We start from the raw sequence: 14741 nt of genomic DNA on the forward strand, positions 1-14741 counted from the left end.
CCGTTTCCCTGTTTTTCAGCTGACTACAATATGGTCGTCTTCAAGACCAACATAAACAAGTTCTTAATGAGCCATCCCCTTAAATAATCCAATTTACTAAATTTCTACTACTAACGATTACTATGATATTGTCCCATTGACTACTGTACACTCATATCCTCGAGTGGCCTCCAGGTCTTGATAAGTGGCGACTCCTTTGTAAAAAGAAATTACAAGAAAACTAGAAAACCCCACCTCTAAAATATCAAATATTTCAGCTCGTTAGTTTGGTGATTCTTTCGTAAGTTGAACGCATGATCTTTAATGGGCTTTACACTCATTGGATTTTATTTGGGGGATTATCTCAAAGATGATGTCTATCAAAATAATCTACCATGCATTGAATATTGTTGCCACATATTGTTGCATCAGCTACTAGTCTCTCTCTATTGGACAGCGTCCAAAAAGAAGTCTCCAATCTAATAGATCCTGTATTGTCAACCAAGCTTCAATTCTGATCCAAATCCCGCAGTGTAGTGTCTCTGTTTGTTTAATGAGTACTTGAATAGTATGTTCTTTTATGAAATCATAGCACTAGCACCCCTTTGAAATAAATATCCCCTCGGTGTAAATATCCATCCCAACTAAACTGTAGAGGTCCCCCAATGCTGGAGAGCCTTTTTTTTTTCTCAAACTGTTAAACTTTGGTATTCTCTTGTTCCCCACCTCTGTGACTGTCCTGACATGCAGAAGTTTAAATGTAATGTGAACAAACATCTTGCTGCTCAACTCCCTACTCGGTGTACCTGTAGGTATGGTTACTAATCTACAGTAGCCTCTTACATTTGTGTCAATTTGCCTTTGGGTGAATATAAGTTAAAAAAAATAAAAAGTAAATAATACCCACAGAGGTTTATTGTAACCAAAATCAAGAGACATGTCAGAATTATTGATAATTTTACAAGGCACATCCACATATGTGTATCATTGTATTGCAGTAAAACATTCATGACTGAAAAATTGATGCCCTTTTCTTAACACCCAAGTAGTCAGCTCAATGGGTAGTGACCTCTCTCTGCAATAACAATCATCGTAGAAATGTTAATCTTTTCTATTTTTTTTCTTTATGACTAATAATAAAAGTAGTTAAAAAGAACAACAATTTTTTTTTTTTTACTCCAAACAAGGCACAGTGCCACTTTGAAGTAGGGAACTACTATCAGGGACATAAGTTGCAGGGATACTACGTAGGGAGTTGAGCAGCAAGATGTCTTTTCACATTACACTTGAACTTTTGAATGTCAATACAGTCGAGGAAACAGGAACCTGGAAGGGAATTCCAAAGTCTAGCAGTTCTGGGTAAGAAACTATTAAAGTAGAAGGCTTTCTGACATCTGGGTAGGGGTGGGACTTTGCTGTTTGTCAGGTAGTTATGTTGAGGCGGTACAAGGGCTTGTAGTTCATCCAAGCAGTCACCGTTAAAATACTTGTAAAACAGGCAGAGGGATGCAACATTTCGTCGATGAGACAGAGGTTGAAGCTTAGATGACAGTTCAGGATTTATCGGGTCGGTGACTCTTTTGAACCCTGTCCAGGAGTGAGAAACTAGTAGCAGATGCACCAGCCCAAATGTGACAGCAATACTCCATACATGGGCGAATGGTGGCCTTGCACATGATATTTTAAGATGTAAGTAACTTTCTAGCCCGGTAGAGCTAGCTCACCGTCTTCGCAGCAGCTTTGGCAATGCCCTTGATGTATCTGTTCCAACTTATGTTCCTTGTGAATATTAAATTGAGAAGTTTGAAAGAAGTACTTTCAGGTAATGTATCTTTAGTCATAGCTATTGGTGGTTGAGAAGGTTTCTTGTAGTTATTAAAGGAAACGAGCTTAGTCTTGGCAGCAATAAACATTACCATCCATGTGTTACTCCATGGGGCGCTAACTTAACGGGTGAGTTTTTTGCCAGAATGGTACCACAGAAGCAGTTTCCTAGCAGGCAGGAAAGCAAGATTCATTTCTTGGAGAGCTTAAAGAGAACTGAAGTAACCTCAGCGGAGAGAGAATTTACTGAAACCACCAAAAAACGCATCAAAGCACAGAAATTAGGAACCCGTGACTTCTGGAAAATCTACAACAGTGTAGTAAATAATGGGCAATCAACAATTCCCCCACTATCCAACAATCATGAGGTTGTTTGTTCTGCAACTGAGAATGCTAACATGCTTGCCAGTCGGTTTGCTTCCAACTCCACACTGGACCCCGCCAACCACCCCTCCCTGACTTTCCTTTGCGGACAGATGCCACACTAGACGATCTGAAAATCACTCCTTCTCAGGTGCATGCTATCATAAGAAATCTTGACACTTCAAAAGCATGTGGACCTGATCATCCCGGCTGTGCTATTAAAAAAGTGCTCCGCTGATGTAGCTCTGATTCTCTCCAAACTCTACAACAAATGCCTTAATGAATCCTGCTTTCCTGCCTGCTGGAAAACTGCTTCTGTAGTACCAGTTTTCAAGAATTCTGGCGAAAAAACTGACCCAGTAAATTACTGCCCCATTAGCCTCCTCCCACTTTTTGCCAAAATATTTGAGATCATAATCAACCAAGCTCTAGTCCACCACCTTACAGATGCTAAACTTCTGACTGACCAACAATATGGATTTAGGCAAGCCCGTTCCACAGCAGACATCCTAACTGTAATCTCAGAACGTATATACCATTCACTGGACAAAGCAGGAGAGGGTAGAGCAGTAGCTCTAGATATATCTAAGGCTTTTAACAGGGTATAGCATGAAGGTCTTCTCAGGAAAATCAGATCCTATGGTATTACTGGAAGAATACATAACATAATTAAATCCTTCTTAGATAAGAGAAAAATCCAGGTTGTCCTTGACGGTCATACATCTAAACAATATGATATAAATGCGGGAGTGCGTCAGGGGTCTATCCTTGGACTGCTGTTATTCCTAATATTCATAAATGACCTCCCTGACAAAATTGTCTGTGAGATGGGTATATATGCTGATGACACCACGCTCTATAACAGGTACGACAGGAAAACAAATGAACACATATCTAAAGAAATGGCAGAAACACTAGAGGAAGACCTCCAATCTGTAGTGGAATGGGGACAAAAATGGATGGTCACATTCAATGCTGCCAAAACTAAACACGTTTCCTTCAATAATTACAAGAAACCTTCTCTACCACCAATACCAATGGCCAATGACTTTATCTGAAAGTACATCTTTCAAACTCCTCGGCCTAACCCTCACAGGAAACATGAGTTGGAACAATTACATTGAGAGTATCGCCAGAACCGCTGCGAAGAAGGTAGGTTCTCTCTACCATGCTAGAAAGATACTAATGCCCAAAAGTATCCTATACCTCTATAAGGCCACCATTCACCCATGTATGGAGTATTGTTGTCATATTTGAGCTAGTGCATCTGCAACTAGTCTCTCGCTCCTAGACAAGGTTCAAAAGAGAGTCGCCAATCTGATAGGTTCTGAACTGTCATCTAAACTTCAGCCTCTGTCCCATCGACGAAATGTTGCATCCCTCTGCCTGTTCTACAAGTACTTTAACGGTGAATGCTCTGACGAACTGCAAGCACTTGTGCCCCTTGACATAAATACCTCCGAAAACCCGATAAGCAGCTAAATCCCACCCCCTCACAGTAGAGATTCCTAGATGCAAGAGAGCCTTCTACACCAGTAGTCTCTTCCCCAGAACCGCTAGACTTTGGAATTCCCTTCCAGGTCCCTACTTCCCCAACTGTACTGACATGCAGAAGTTCAAGTGCAATGTGAACCGACATATTGCTGCCCAACTCCCCACATAGTACCCCTGATGCTTATGTCACTGATAGCCCCCTACATCAAAGTTGCAATGTGCCTTGTTTGGGAGGAACTTGTAATGAAAAAAAAAAAAAAATTATTTTATATAATGAAACCAAATATTATTTTATATAATCTAAAGAAAAGAAAAAAGAGAAAAGAAAGACATTGGTTAACTTGCTGAGTTCTTTCATTTGCCACGTTTTGTTTTGACAATTGGGACATTGTATTCTATGTTTTGTTTTGTGTTTATGAAATTTTATTGCATAATAAAATTATATATCAAATAGTTGAGATATAATATATATATATATATATATCAAATAGTTGAGATATAAAATATATATATATATATCAAATAGTTGAGATATAAAATATATATATATATATATATATCAAATAGTTAAGATATAAAATATATATATATATCAAATAGTTGAAATATAATATATATATATAAATATATATATCTATATCAAATAGTTGAGATATAAAATATATATATATATATATATATATATATATCTAAAATAGTTGAGATATAAAATATATATATATATATATGTCAAATAGTTGAAATATAAAATATATATATATATATATCAAATAGTTGAGATATAAAATATATATATATATATATATATATATACTAGCATGGGTGTCCGGCGTTTCCCGGGCATTTGGAGGTGTATGTTGAGCAAAAAAAAAAAAAAAGCGGTTAATTGTTTTTAAACTTTGACCCCTATTATGACCCCTTAACATTTATTGTTTTGGGCTCAAATCAAGTTAAGTTAGATCCATGTCCAAAGAACCTATATCTAAAATTTCAAGTGTCTAGACCGAAAATTGTCGGAGGAGTTTGGTAGAGTTCTTAAAAGTAAAATCGTTGAAATTTGACCCCTTAACAGCCAAATTTCTTGCTGACACCCGTCACATCGATTTTCCCAAATCTCAGTACCCGGTATTTCAAATTTCGAGTCTATAGACTAAAAATTGACAGAGTTATTGCGTAGGGAAATGTACACAGACAGACAGACAGACAGACACGTTCACTTTTATAGATATATATATATATATATCAAATAGTTGAGATATAAGATATATATATATATATATCAAATAGTTGAGATATAATATATATATATATATATATCAAATAGTTGAGATATATATATATCAAATAGTTGAGATATATATATATCAAATAGTTGAGATATATATATATATCAAATAGTTGAGATATATATATATATATATATCAAATAGTTGAGATATATATATATCAAATAGTTGAGATATATATATATATCAAATAGTTGAGATATATATATATATATCAAATAGTTGGATATATATATATATATCAAATAGTTGAGATATATATATATATATCAAATAGTTGAGATATATATATATATCAAATAGTTGAGATATATATATATATCAAATAGTTGAGATATATATATATATCAAATAATTGAGATATATATATATATATCAAATAATTGAGATATATATATATATATATCAAATAATTGAGATATATATATATCAAATAGTTGAGATATATATATATATATATATCAAATAGTTGAGATATATATATATATATATCAAATAGTTGAGATATATATATATATCAAATAGTTGAGATATATATATATATATATATATATATATATATATATATCAAATAGTTGAGATATATATATATATATATATCAAATAGTTGAGATCAATTGAAATGAATGGCTCTCGTCTTCAGGAGGTCTCAAGTTTTGACAAGCTTCTGGGCTTGACCATTACTCCTGATCTTAAATGGAACACGTACATCAAATCTGTTGCCAAGGCCGCTGGAAAAATGGTGGGATCTTTCTATTGATCCAGTAGATATCTACCTACTGATGCAATTCTCTATGTCCTTTTCTCTTCCTTGCAACCTCTATCTCACAGAAGAGATGTTGCGAGTTTTTCTCTGATGTATCGTTATTTTCATGGAAAGTGTTCGACTGAGCTTCAATCTATGGTCCCCCCTCGCAAAACTTTCACAAGAAACACTCGTCTAGCTGTAAACACTATCAATAATTCTCCCCACTCTTTATCTGTGCCTAAACCTAAACGTAGATTCCATGAACAAAGCTTTTTTATTAGAACTGCACGCCTGTGGAATTGTCTTCCGTTTTCCTGCTTTCCGGCTGACTACAATATGGTTGTCTTCAAGTCTAACGTAAATAAGTTCTTGATGAGCCGTTCCATATAAGTTATCAAATTTAACAAATTTTCATTACTAATGATTATTATATTGTCCAATTTCTACTGTACACTCTTTAACCCTTATCCTTGAGTGGCCTCTTGGCCTTGATAATGAGTTGATACCTATGAAATGAAAAAAAAAAAAAAAAAAGAAAAAGTCCAATGTGAACAAGTTCTAATTGAATCGTCCCCCTAAGTAATCCAAGTTTCAAAATTCCCACTGTTTACTATGCTAAAATCACAATAACTAATGTATACCTATTAACCCTTATCCTCGAGTGGCCTCTGGGCCTTGATAAGTGGTGACACCCTTGTAAAAAAAAAAAAAAGATATATATATATATATATATATATATCAAATAGTTGAGATATATATATATATATATATCAAATAGTTGAGATATATATATATATATATATATCAAATAGTTGAGATATATATATATATATATATATATATATATATATATATATATCAAATAGTTGAGATATATATATTTTTATATATCAAATAGTTGAGATATATATATTTTTATATATCAAATAGTTGAGATATATATATATATATCAAATAGTTGAGATATATATATATATCAAATAGTTGATATATATATATATATATATCAAATAGTTGAGATATATATATATATATCAAATAGTTGAGATATATATATATATATCAAATAGTTGAGATATATATATATATCAAATAGTTGAGATATATATATATATATCAAATAGATGAGATATATATATCAAATATTTGAGATATATATATATATATATATCAAATAGATGAGATATATATATATCAAATATTTGAGATATATATATATATATATATCAAATAGATGAGATATATATATCAAATAGTTGATATATATCTATATATATATCAAATAATTGAGATATGTATATATACAGGGTGCTTCAAAAGTCTTGGGAACATAACGATTTTTAATAACTCAAAAACTATTAGGAGTTGAAAAATGAAATTGGTACCGTTGGAAAGGTTAAAGTTTCAAGTTTTGTGGGGAATCTTCAAAGTTGCTCAATATGAGCACCATTCGTCACACGGCAGACATCTAGTCGATAGTCCATTTCCTGCCAAACGCGTTCCAGCATCTTGACGTCAATGGTTCCCACAACTGCCGTTACTCGAGCCTTTAGTTCGTGAATATCTCTTGGAAGGGGCGGCACATAGACTTGCTGCTTGACAAAGCCCCAAAGGAAAAAGTCACACGGGGTAAGATCTGGAGACCTAGGAGGCCAGGGCATGAGAACGTCATCACCTCGCCCAGATCTCCCAATCCATCTACCAGGCAGCCTTGTGTTAAGAAACTGCCTTACTCTAAGACTCCAGTGTGGTGGTGCACCATCTTGTTGAAAAATGAAGTCATCAGATTCTGCTTCTTCCAACTGAGCCATTAACCAGTCTTCCAGCATGTTGAGATAGGCTTCACCAGTGATAGTTGCCTCTTCAAAGAAGAACGGTCCATAGACACCTTTCTTGGAAATTGCACAAAACACGTTCACTTTTGGTGAATCTCGCTCGTGCTCAAGAAGTTCATGAGGATTCTCAGTACCCTATATGCGAGTGCTATGCTTGTTAACTTTGCCATTCAGATGGAAGGTCGCCTCATCGCTAAAAACAAGCCGGTCATCAAAGCCGTTATCTTCCAACTTCTCTTGCATTGCAATGCAAAAGTCACGGCGAAGTGGCTTATCAGTGTCCTTCAACTTTTGGACCAACTTGAGCTTGTAAGGTACCATTTGCAGTCGTTTCCTTAAGACACGCCAAACAGTTGCTGGAGCAAGCTGAAGTTCCCTGTTGGCTCTTCTCACTGATTTACGTGGGCTCCGCTGAAAGGCTGTCCGAACTTGCTCAACTGCATCTTCTGAAGTTGAAGGGCGACCTGTTCGCTTACTTGGGCACAAACACCCATCTTTCACAAATTTAGCATGCCATCTGACAATGGATTTCCTTTCAGGGGCTTCTTTTTTAAATTTCCTGCGAAATGCACGCTGAACACATGTCCACGATTCAGTTTTTGCAAATTGGAGGACGCAAAATGCCTTGTCTTGTTTAGAGAACGCCATTACTGCACATGGAAAGATAAGACGAAAATCATTAGTATGACCAAAAACTTGATTAAGCAAGCTGTAAAATGACACCAGTTTCATTTTTCTACCTGGAATAGTTCATGAGATATACGCATTTGTAATGTTCCCAAGACTTTTGAAACACCCTGTATATATATGTAGATATATATATATATATATCAAATAGTTGATATATGTATATCAAATAGTTGATATATGTATATCAAATAGTTGATATATGTATATCAAATAGTTGATATATGTATATCAAATAGTTGATATATGTATATCAACTATTTGATATACATATATCAACTATTTGATATACATATATATATTTATATATATCAAAGAGTTGATATATATATATATATTTATATATATCAAATAGTTGATATATATATATCAAATAGTTGATGTTGATATATATATATATCAAATAGTTGATATATATATATATATCAAATAGTTGATATATATATATATATGAAATAGTTGATATATATATATTTATATATATGAAATAGTTGATATATATATATTTATATATATCAAATAGTTGATATATATATATATATATGAAATAGTTGATATATATATATATATTTATATATATCAAATAGTTGATATATATATGAAATAGTTGATATATATATATATATTTATATATATCAAATAGTTGATATATATATGAAATAGTTGATATATAGTTGATATATATATATATCAAATAGTTGATATATATATATATCAAATAGTTGATATATATATATATATATATATATATATATGTAAAAAAAACTAATATGTATTAAAATCAAAAATTAAAAAAAAAATTTTTTTTAACTACCATTATTAAACATTGGAAAATTCACCAAAATTTTTTTCTTTCTTTTTCATAGATAAAGTTAGAAGCCATTAAAAAAAAAATGATCGATCGTTCCTTAACTTTTGGACGCTACTGTGTATATATATATATATAATCAAATAGTTGAGATATATATATATATCAAATAGTTTCATAGTTAAATTTTTAATTCTGAAAAAAAAACAACATATAGTGACATATATTCGAATTAAGAATTTATTGCTTGACAAAGGAATATATAGAAAGGGTTATTTTAATTTCCTTAATCCATGGATTTTCAACAATGGCTCATATCATCAGAGGAAATGAAATGCAGTTAGCAAAATGTTCAGCTGGAAATGGACGCTATTTTGCTTTTCAGCACAATTATTGAAAATAGTTTTTTGAGTGGTTGTGGATAATTATATGGAGAAAATTATACGAAAAGAAAAGTTGATACAACCTGGGTAATCCATTATCAGAAGGAGTCCAATGCCGTTCGGAGTTATAAATCCAGGTGAGCAGAAAATCGGCCCATGGGAGAAAGTGATATTCCCATATAGCGAAAGTGTATTGCTCCTTATTGATTTTTCGTAAAGTATCCGGGGTAGCCTTATTCGTTGTTGCGTTGAGTGTGAGTTGGTTGCTGTAGTCCAAATGCTTTCTCGGTGTTGACAAAGTGTATCCAAAGTTGGTTGGATATACCATTCCATTGTAATTATCCCCGTGAGTAATAGAATTTGAGTATTGAGTTGAGTGTGCAATGGACCTCGGAATCAGTAGTGTAGGTAGCAAAATAGCAAAAATAGCAAAATAATCCTGGATATGATATTCAGAACGATGTGTTGGACGGCTTGCTTAAGTTGTGAGTCTCTGTAGAAAGATAGTTTGCTTTCTTGTTGATAGTGGGTGAGGGAAGCCTTTTAGATGAGGGAAAGAGGATAGTGGGGTGAAGTAGAGAGGATAAAGAGAGAGGGGGGAGGGTTAAAGTTGGGCGAGCATACAGGTTCTTAATGGGATTTTTTGGGGGAGGGAGGAATTGTATTTTATTATTCTTTAAAAGGGTTGACCTCTTGATTTTAAGTTCAAGTTGGAAATGTATATTCTTGTGATTTTCAAAGGGGGTGTGCATGATAGGGGTTGGGTGTGCTGTTTTTGCTGTGCAGATGGGTGAGTGGATAAGGTGGAGATGGAGAGGAGCCATAGTGGGAAAATATGGAATGTTTGGAGGGTTATTTAATTAAGTGAGTTTAAGGTTGAGTTCTTTTAATTTTGAGTATATATATTTAGAGGTGACTTCATTAGTTGCGATAAGTCGGTCCAATACGCTTGTTGTCGTGGTATGATGTGGTTTAATTAAGTTTGATTAAATTTTATTTAAAGTACATATATTTCTTTTTGGGGGGCGATCTATGGATGAATTTGTTTTGTTGTTCGTTGAGTTGGAATTGATATTTGTGTGAGTGCTTTATATACTGTGGCTAGTTAGATATTTTTATAAAGGGGGGAATTGATTTAAATGTGGGGCTAAATATGGGGTTGCCCAAGCGTGGTTGATATTTTTGTATTTATATAATGATTACTTGTATATCCACCTGTCAAACCTAAACATAAGTGCAGATATAAGCACATATATACCCACAGACACACATACATACGTACATATACATATATAGACATACACATATACATATACATGGTACACACTTACACACAAACACTGATCCATACCATGCTTACATAAATACAGACTTATATACATACGCATCGTTATACTAATGCATATGTGCACTCAATTACATATATATATATATATATCATAACGTAAAACACGCATATTATAAAGGGGAACTACTTATACAGCCGGGCGATTATGCATGCGCGTGTACTCGAATGTACAACTGCGCTCATATGCACGGCCGAACATCGATATAATCAAGTGCAAGCATGCAATCATACCCCCTCTTTTTTTTTGCATACATGCGTATACATACCATCGTATACATACATGCGTATACATACAGCAAATGGACATCTAAATAAGTGTTATGTCTAAAAAGAGATAAATATTTAGATGTTCATTTGCTGTATGTATACGATGGTATGAAAAAAAAAAGGGGGGTATGACTTGCATGCTTGCACTTGATTATATCGATGTTCGGCCGTGCTTATGAATGCAGATTGCTCCATTCTTAAATATTGAGCTTTTCCTTTTTGGCTAGGATCACCTTGAAAGTATTACTTCAAGTAATATCTATCAGGATTTTTCATCTGAATTCTATCAGTGTCTTATCTCGCTGATATATCAAATAGTTGAGATATATATGTATATATATATATATATATATAAATAAATGTTTGGAAGTACAGAATTTATATACAGTTTTGAAAATAATAAGCGGAAGTTTCTCAAGAGCTATTTTCGAAACAATGCGTTGGATGTTTCTTTTTGGCAGCACAAAGAAGGTTGACGCACCGCAATAGAGACAGACTCCAAAATCTTTAAATGGTTTCTGGAGTCCGCTCTATGTAGCACCTCGAACCATTCTATTTTATATCTATCGGCACAGCACGGGTTGTCAACCAAATGCTGGCCAATAGCAGAGTCCAAGGCTGCATAAGAAGGGAGATCACCAGACCCCATCCTCCCTTGTCTGATCTTTGATTGAACATGCTGGTTTATACAAGTCAAAAGGTGCAAGGATGTTCGCCCAACATAACCAGAATCGTACTCGCATTTAAATTGATATACAATATTGCTATTTTGGATGTAAGGCAAACTATCCTTGCAAAAAGACGAAAAAGCAGGTCTCATAGTATATACCAAACGCAAGGACACAGATAGTTTCATATGTTCAATAAAGATGTTTTCAGGAATTGGAGGAGGTGATATCCGGCCCCGATATAAAAAATCTGCACAGATACCTATAGTTTCCAAAACAGGGACACAAGTAAAAAGATTGCTAACAACTATGAAATTTGCCATGACATTTGTGGAATTTAGTTTCAGTAATATTATGTATCGGCAAAAAGATGGCATAGTCATGGGGTCAGTACTTGGACCGACCATGGCGAATATTTTTGTGAAGAGTGCTTACTATCTGGACCCATAAAAACCATTAGTGTACTTCCGATATGTTGATGACACATTCTGTTTATTTAATAACCAAACGGAAGCAAACACCTTTTTCTCCTTACTTAATGGAATGCATCCCGCATTAAAGTACACCTATGAGGGAGAGTGCAATTCATCCATAGCTTTTCTTGATGTATTGGTAACAAAAACGCCATCTAGTTACCATACATCTATATACCGCAAACCAACATTTACAGGTTTGTATACTCGTTGGGATTCATTTTGCCCTAAAAAACGTAAGATAAATCTAATTTGGACCCTAACACATCGTGCCCTTATGATTTGTTCCAAGTTGATATTAGATGAGGAATTGGAAACAATTACGGATACTTTATCCAAAAACAGGTACCCATTAGATGTGATTAGGTCAGTTATTCAAAAGAAATTGGCTGAATTCTGTCGAATTAAAGAGAATATAGTAGTCAAATGTCCAATTTATCTTCGTTTGTCTTGGTTGGGTACAGTAAGTGAGAAATTTGCCAAACAAATAAGTTCAGCAGTTCATGGATGTTATTTTGCTGCCAATGTGCGTGTTGTGTTCTCTACGAGAACTTTATTACCATCTTCCCGCTTATACATCAAATAGTTGAGATATATATATATATATATATATGAGCAAACAGTTAATAAAATATGTCAAAATAATAATAAAATATGTTAAAATATGTTTATATATATATATATATATATATATATCAAATAGTTGAGATATATATATATATCAAATATGTTAAAATATGTTTATATATATATATATATATATCAAATAGTTGAGATATATATATATATCAAATAGTTGATACATATATATATATATATATATATATATATATATATATCAAATAGTTGATATATATATATATATATCTCAAATAGTTGATACATATATATATATATATATCAAATAGTTGATACATATATATATATATATATATATATATATATATATATATATATATATATATATATATACATATATATATATATATATACATACATACGTGTATAATTTTGTTTTTATGCTCTGTCATTTTTTGTCTTGTCGATTTGTGGTCATAGTTATTTCATGATGGTACTGATAAAGAACCTTGGATTACAATATTTGTCATAACATTCCACGATCGGCATATTACGTTTTTTTCTTTTCTTAACATGATACATATCTTAGAATAAATTCCAAGTTGGAATCTCCTCGAGGGGCGTATAATAACAGCATAAAAAATGATGTCTGTTTGCTTTAACATTGAACATCTAACATAAATTTCACCCATGCAAATAAATATTTTTTTTGTTTTGTTTTAATCCTTTAGGCCTACCTGAATCCACGTAACCCAATCCAGATAAAGAGCGAAGCAACGGCCATTTTAGAAATGATTGACGATGATTATAATGGAAAGCTGTCCAAAGAAGAAGTGCAGAAACACGAAACAGAATTCATCTACAGCAAAATGGTGGAAACTGCCAGAAATTTCCATGATGAATTTTAACCACAAAAAATATTTGCTTCTTCTTTTCATCAAAATCTGTCATGAAAAATAAACACCTGATTTTTTTTTTAATTGTTTAATTTTTGGTGTGAGGACACAAATAGCCATGAACTTTTAAAATCTCTGTGCATTTTGCTAACAAAGCGAGGGTGATAGAAACGAGAGTGATAAATAGCATATAAAATAAGAGTAGGAGAGGCGGGGGTGGTCAATCAAGATATAGTGGGAGGGGAAGAAAGTGATAAACAGACAGTAAAAGATGGATCACTTGGTAAACTAATTGCAAATTACAGTTAATTAGAACTTTTAAAATGGATTTTTTTTTTCAAACATAGCTCAATTCCCAAATTATGAAATATTTTGTCTTATTAAAATATATATATTCATTGATTGAGATTGTCGGACTGACTTCCTCATCTTGGTTATTACCAAGATGAGGAAGTCAGTCCGACAATCTCAATCAATGAAAACACCTCATCTCAAAAATACAGACAATTACTATATTTATTCATGTATGGAGCAACATTTTTAGGCAACATTTTATGTAGGAAGCAGTATTAAAAACTAAAATAACATAAAAACTAATTCTTTGTTAGCAAAATTCCAGAAGACTAGCAAAGTATCCTTGCCAAAAATTGGATTATTTGCAAAATATTTCAACATTTTTTATGGCGTGATTATTATTGTAAAAAAAAATGTTTTTCCCTTTCTTGCCTTCCAAAAATAAGAATTTTTTTTCCTTATGATATTTTGTGATTGAGTATGAAGTTCTTTAATGCAATATGAGAAAATTAATGTTTTCTTTTTGTCTAGAAGCACAAACTAAATATGTCTTTTTTCCATTAAACTTTTCAAACAACTTCTGTGCTTCTAAATAAACGAAAAACAATTTTCAAATTTTTAAATAAGTGAATGAAGAATGAAATCCTGGGTAATAATTGAATTAATGACAGTTGAAACCATTTATATTTATTGATTTTTTTTTTTTTTTTTTTTTTTTTTTTTTTTGTTAATTCGCAAAAAGGAAAAATCATGATTTTAGGTTTGGTGAGTTTTGTTTCATATAATTCAAAAAATTTTAAATTTATTAA

The 14741-nt window shown here is 32.6% G+C and overlaps 1 protein-coding gene across 1 annotated transcript in view; it reads left to right on the forward strand.

Annotated features, from left to right (window-relative positions):
* The window catches only part of LOC145302100 (45 kDa calcium-binding protein-like), a 140220-nt gene extending 126223 nt beyond the window's left edge, over positions 1 to 13997 (forward strand). The window contains exon 6 of the mRNA XM_080144632.1: positions 13474 to 13997. Coding sequence (XP_080000758.1) covers positions 13474 to 13650 — 177 coding nt within the window. The 3' untranslated portion in view covers positions 13651 to 13997. The remainder of the gene's footprint in view (positions 1 to 13473) is intronic.
* The last annotated feature ends 744 nt before the right edge of the window (positions 13998 to 14741 follow it).

Source organism: Euprymna scolopes, chromosome 2 (genome assembly GCF_053919585.1).
Source record: "Euprymna scolopes isolate OS-2025 chromosome 2, ASM5391958v1, whole genome shotgun sequence".
NCBI classification, from domain to species: Eukaryota; Metazoa; Mollusca; class Cephalopoda; order Sepiida; family Sepiolidae; genus Euprymna; species Euprymna scolopes.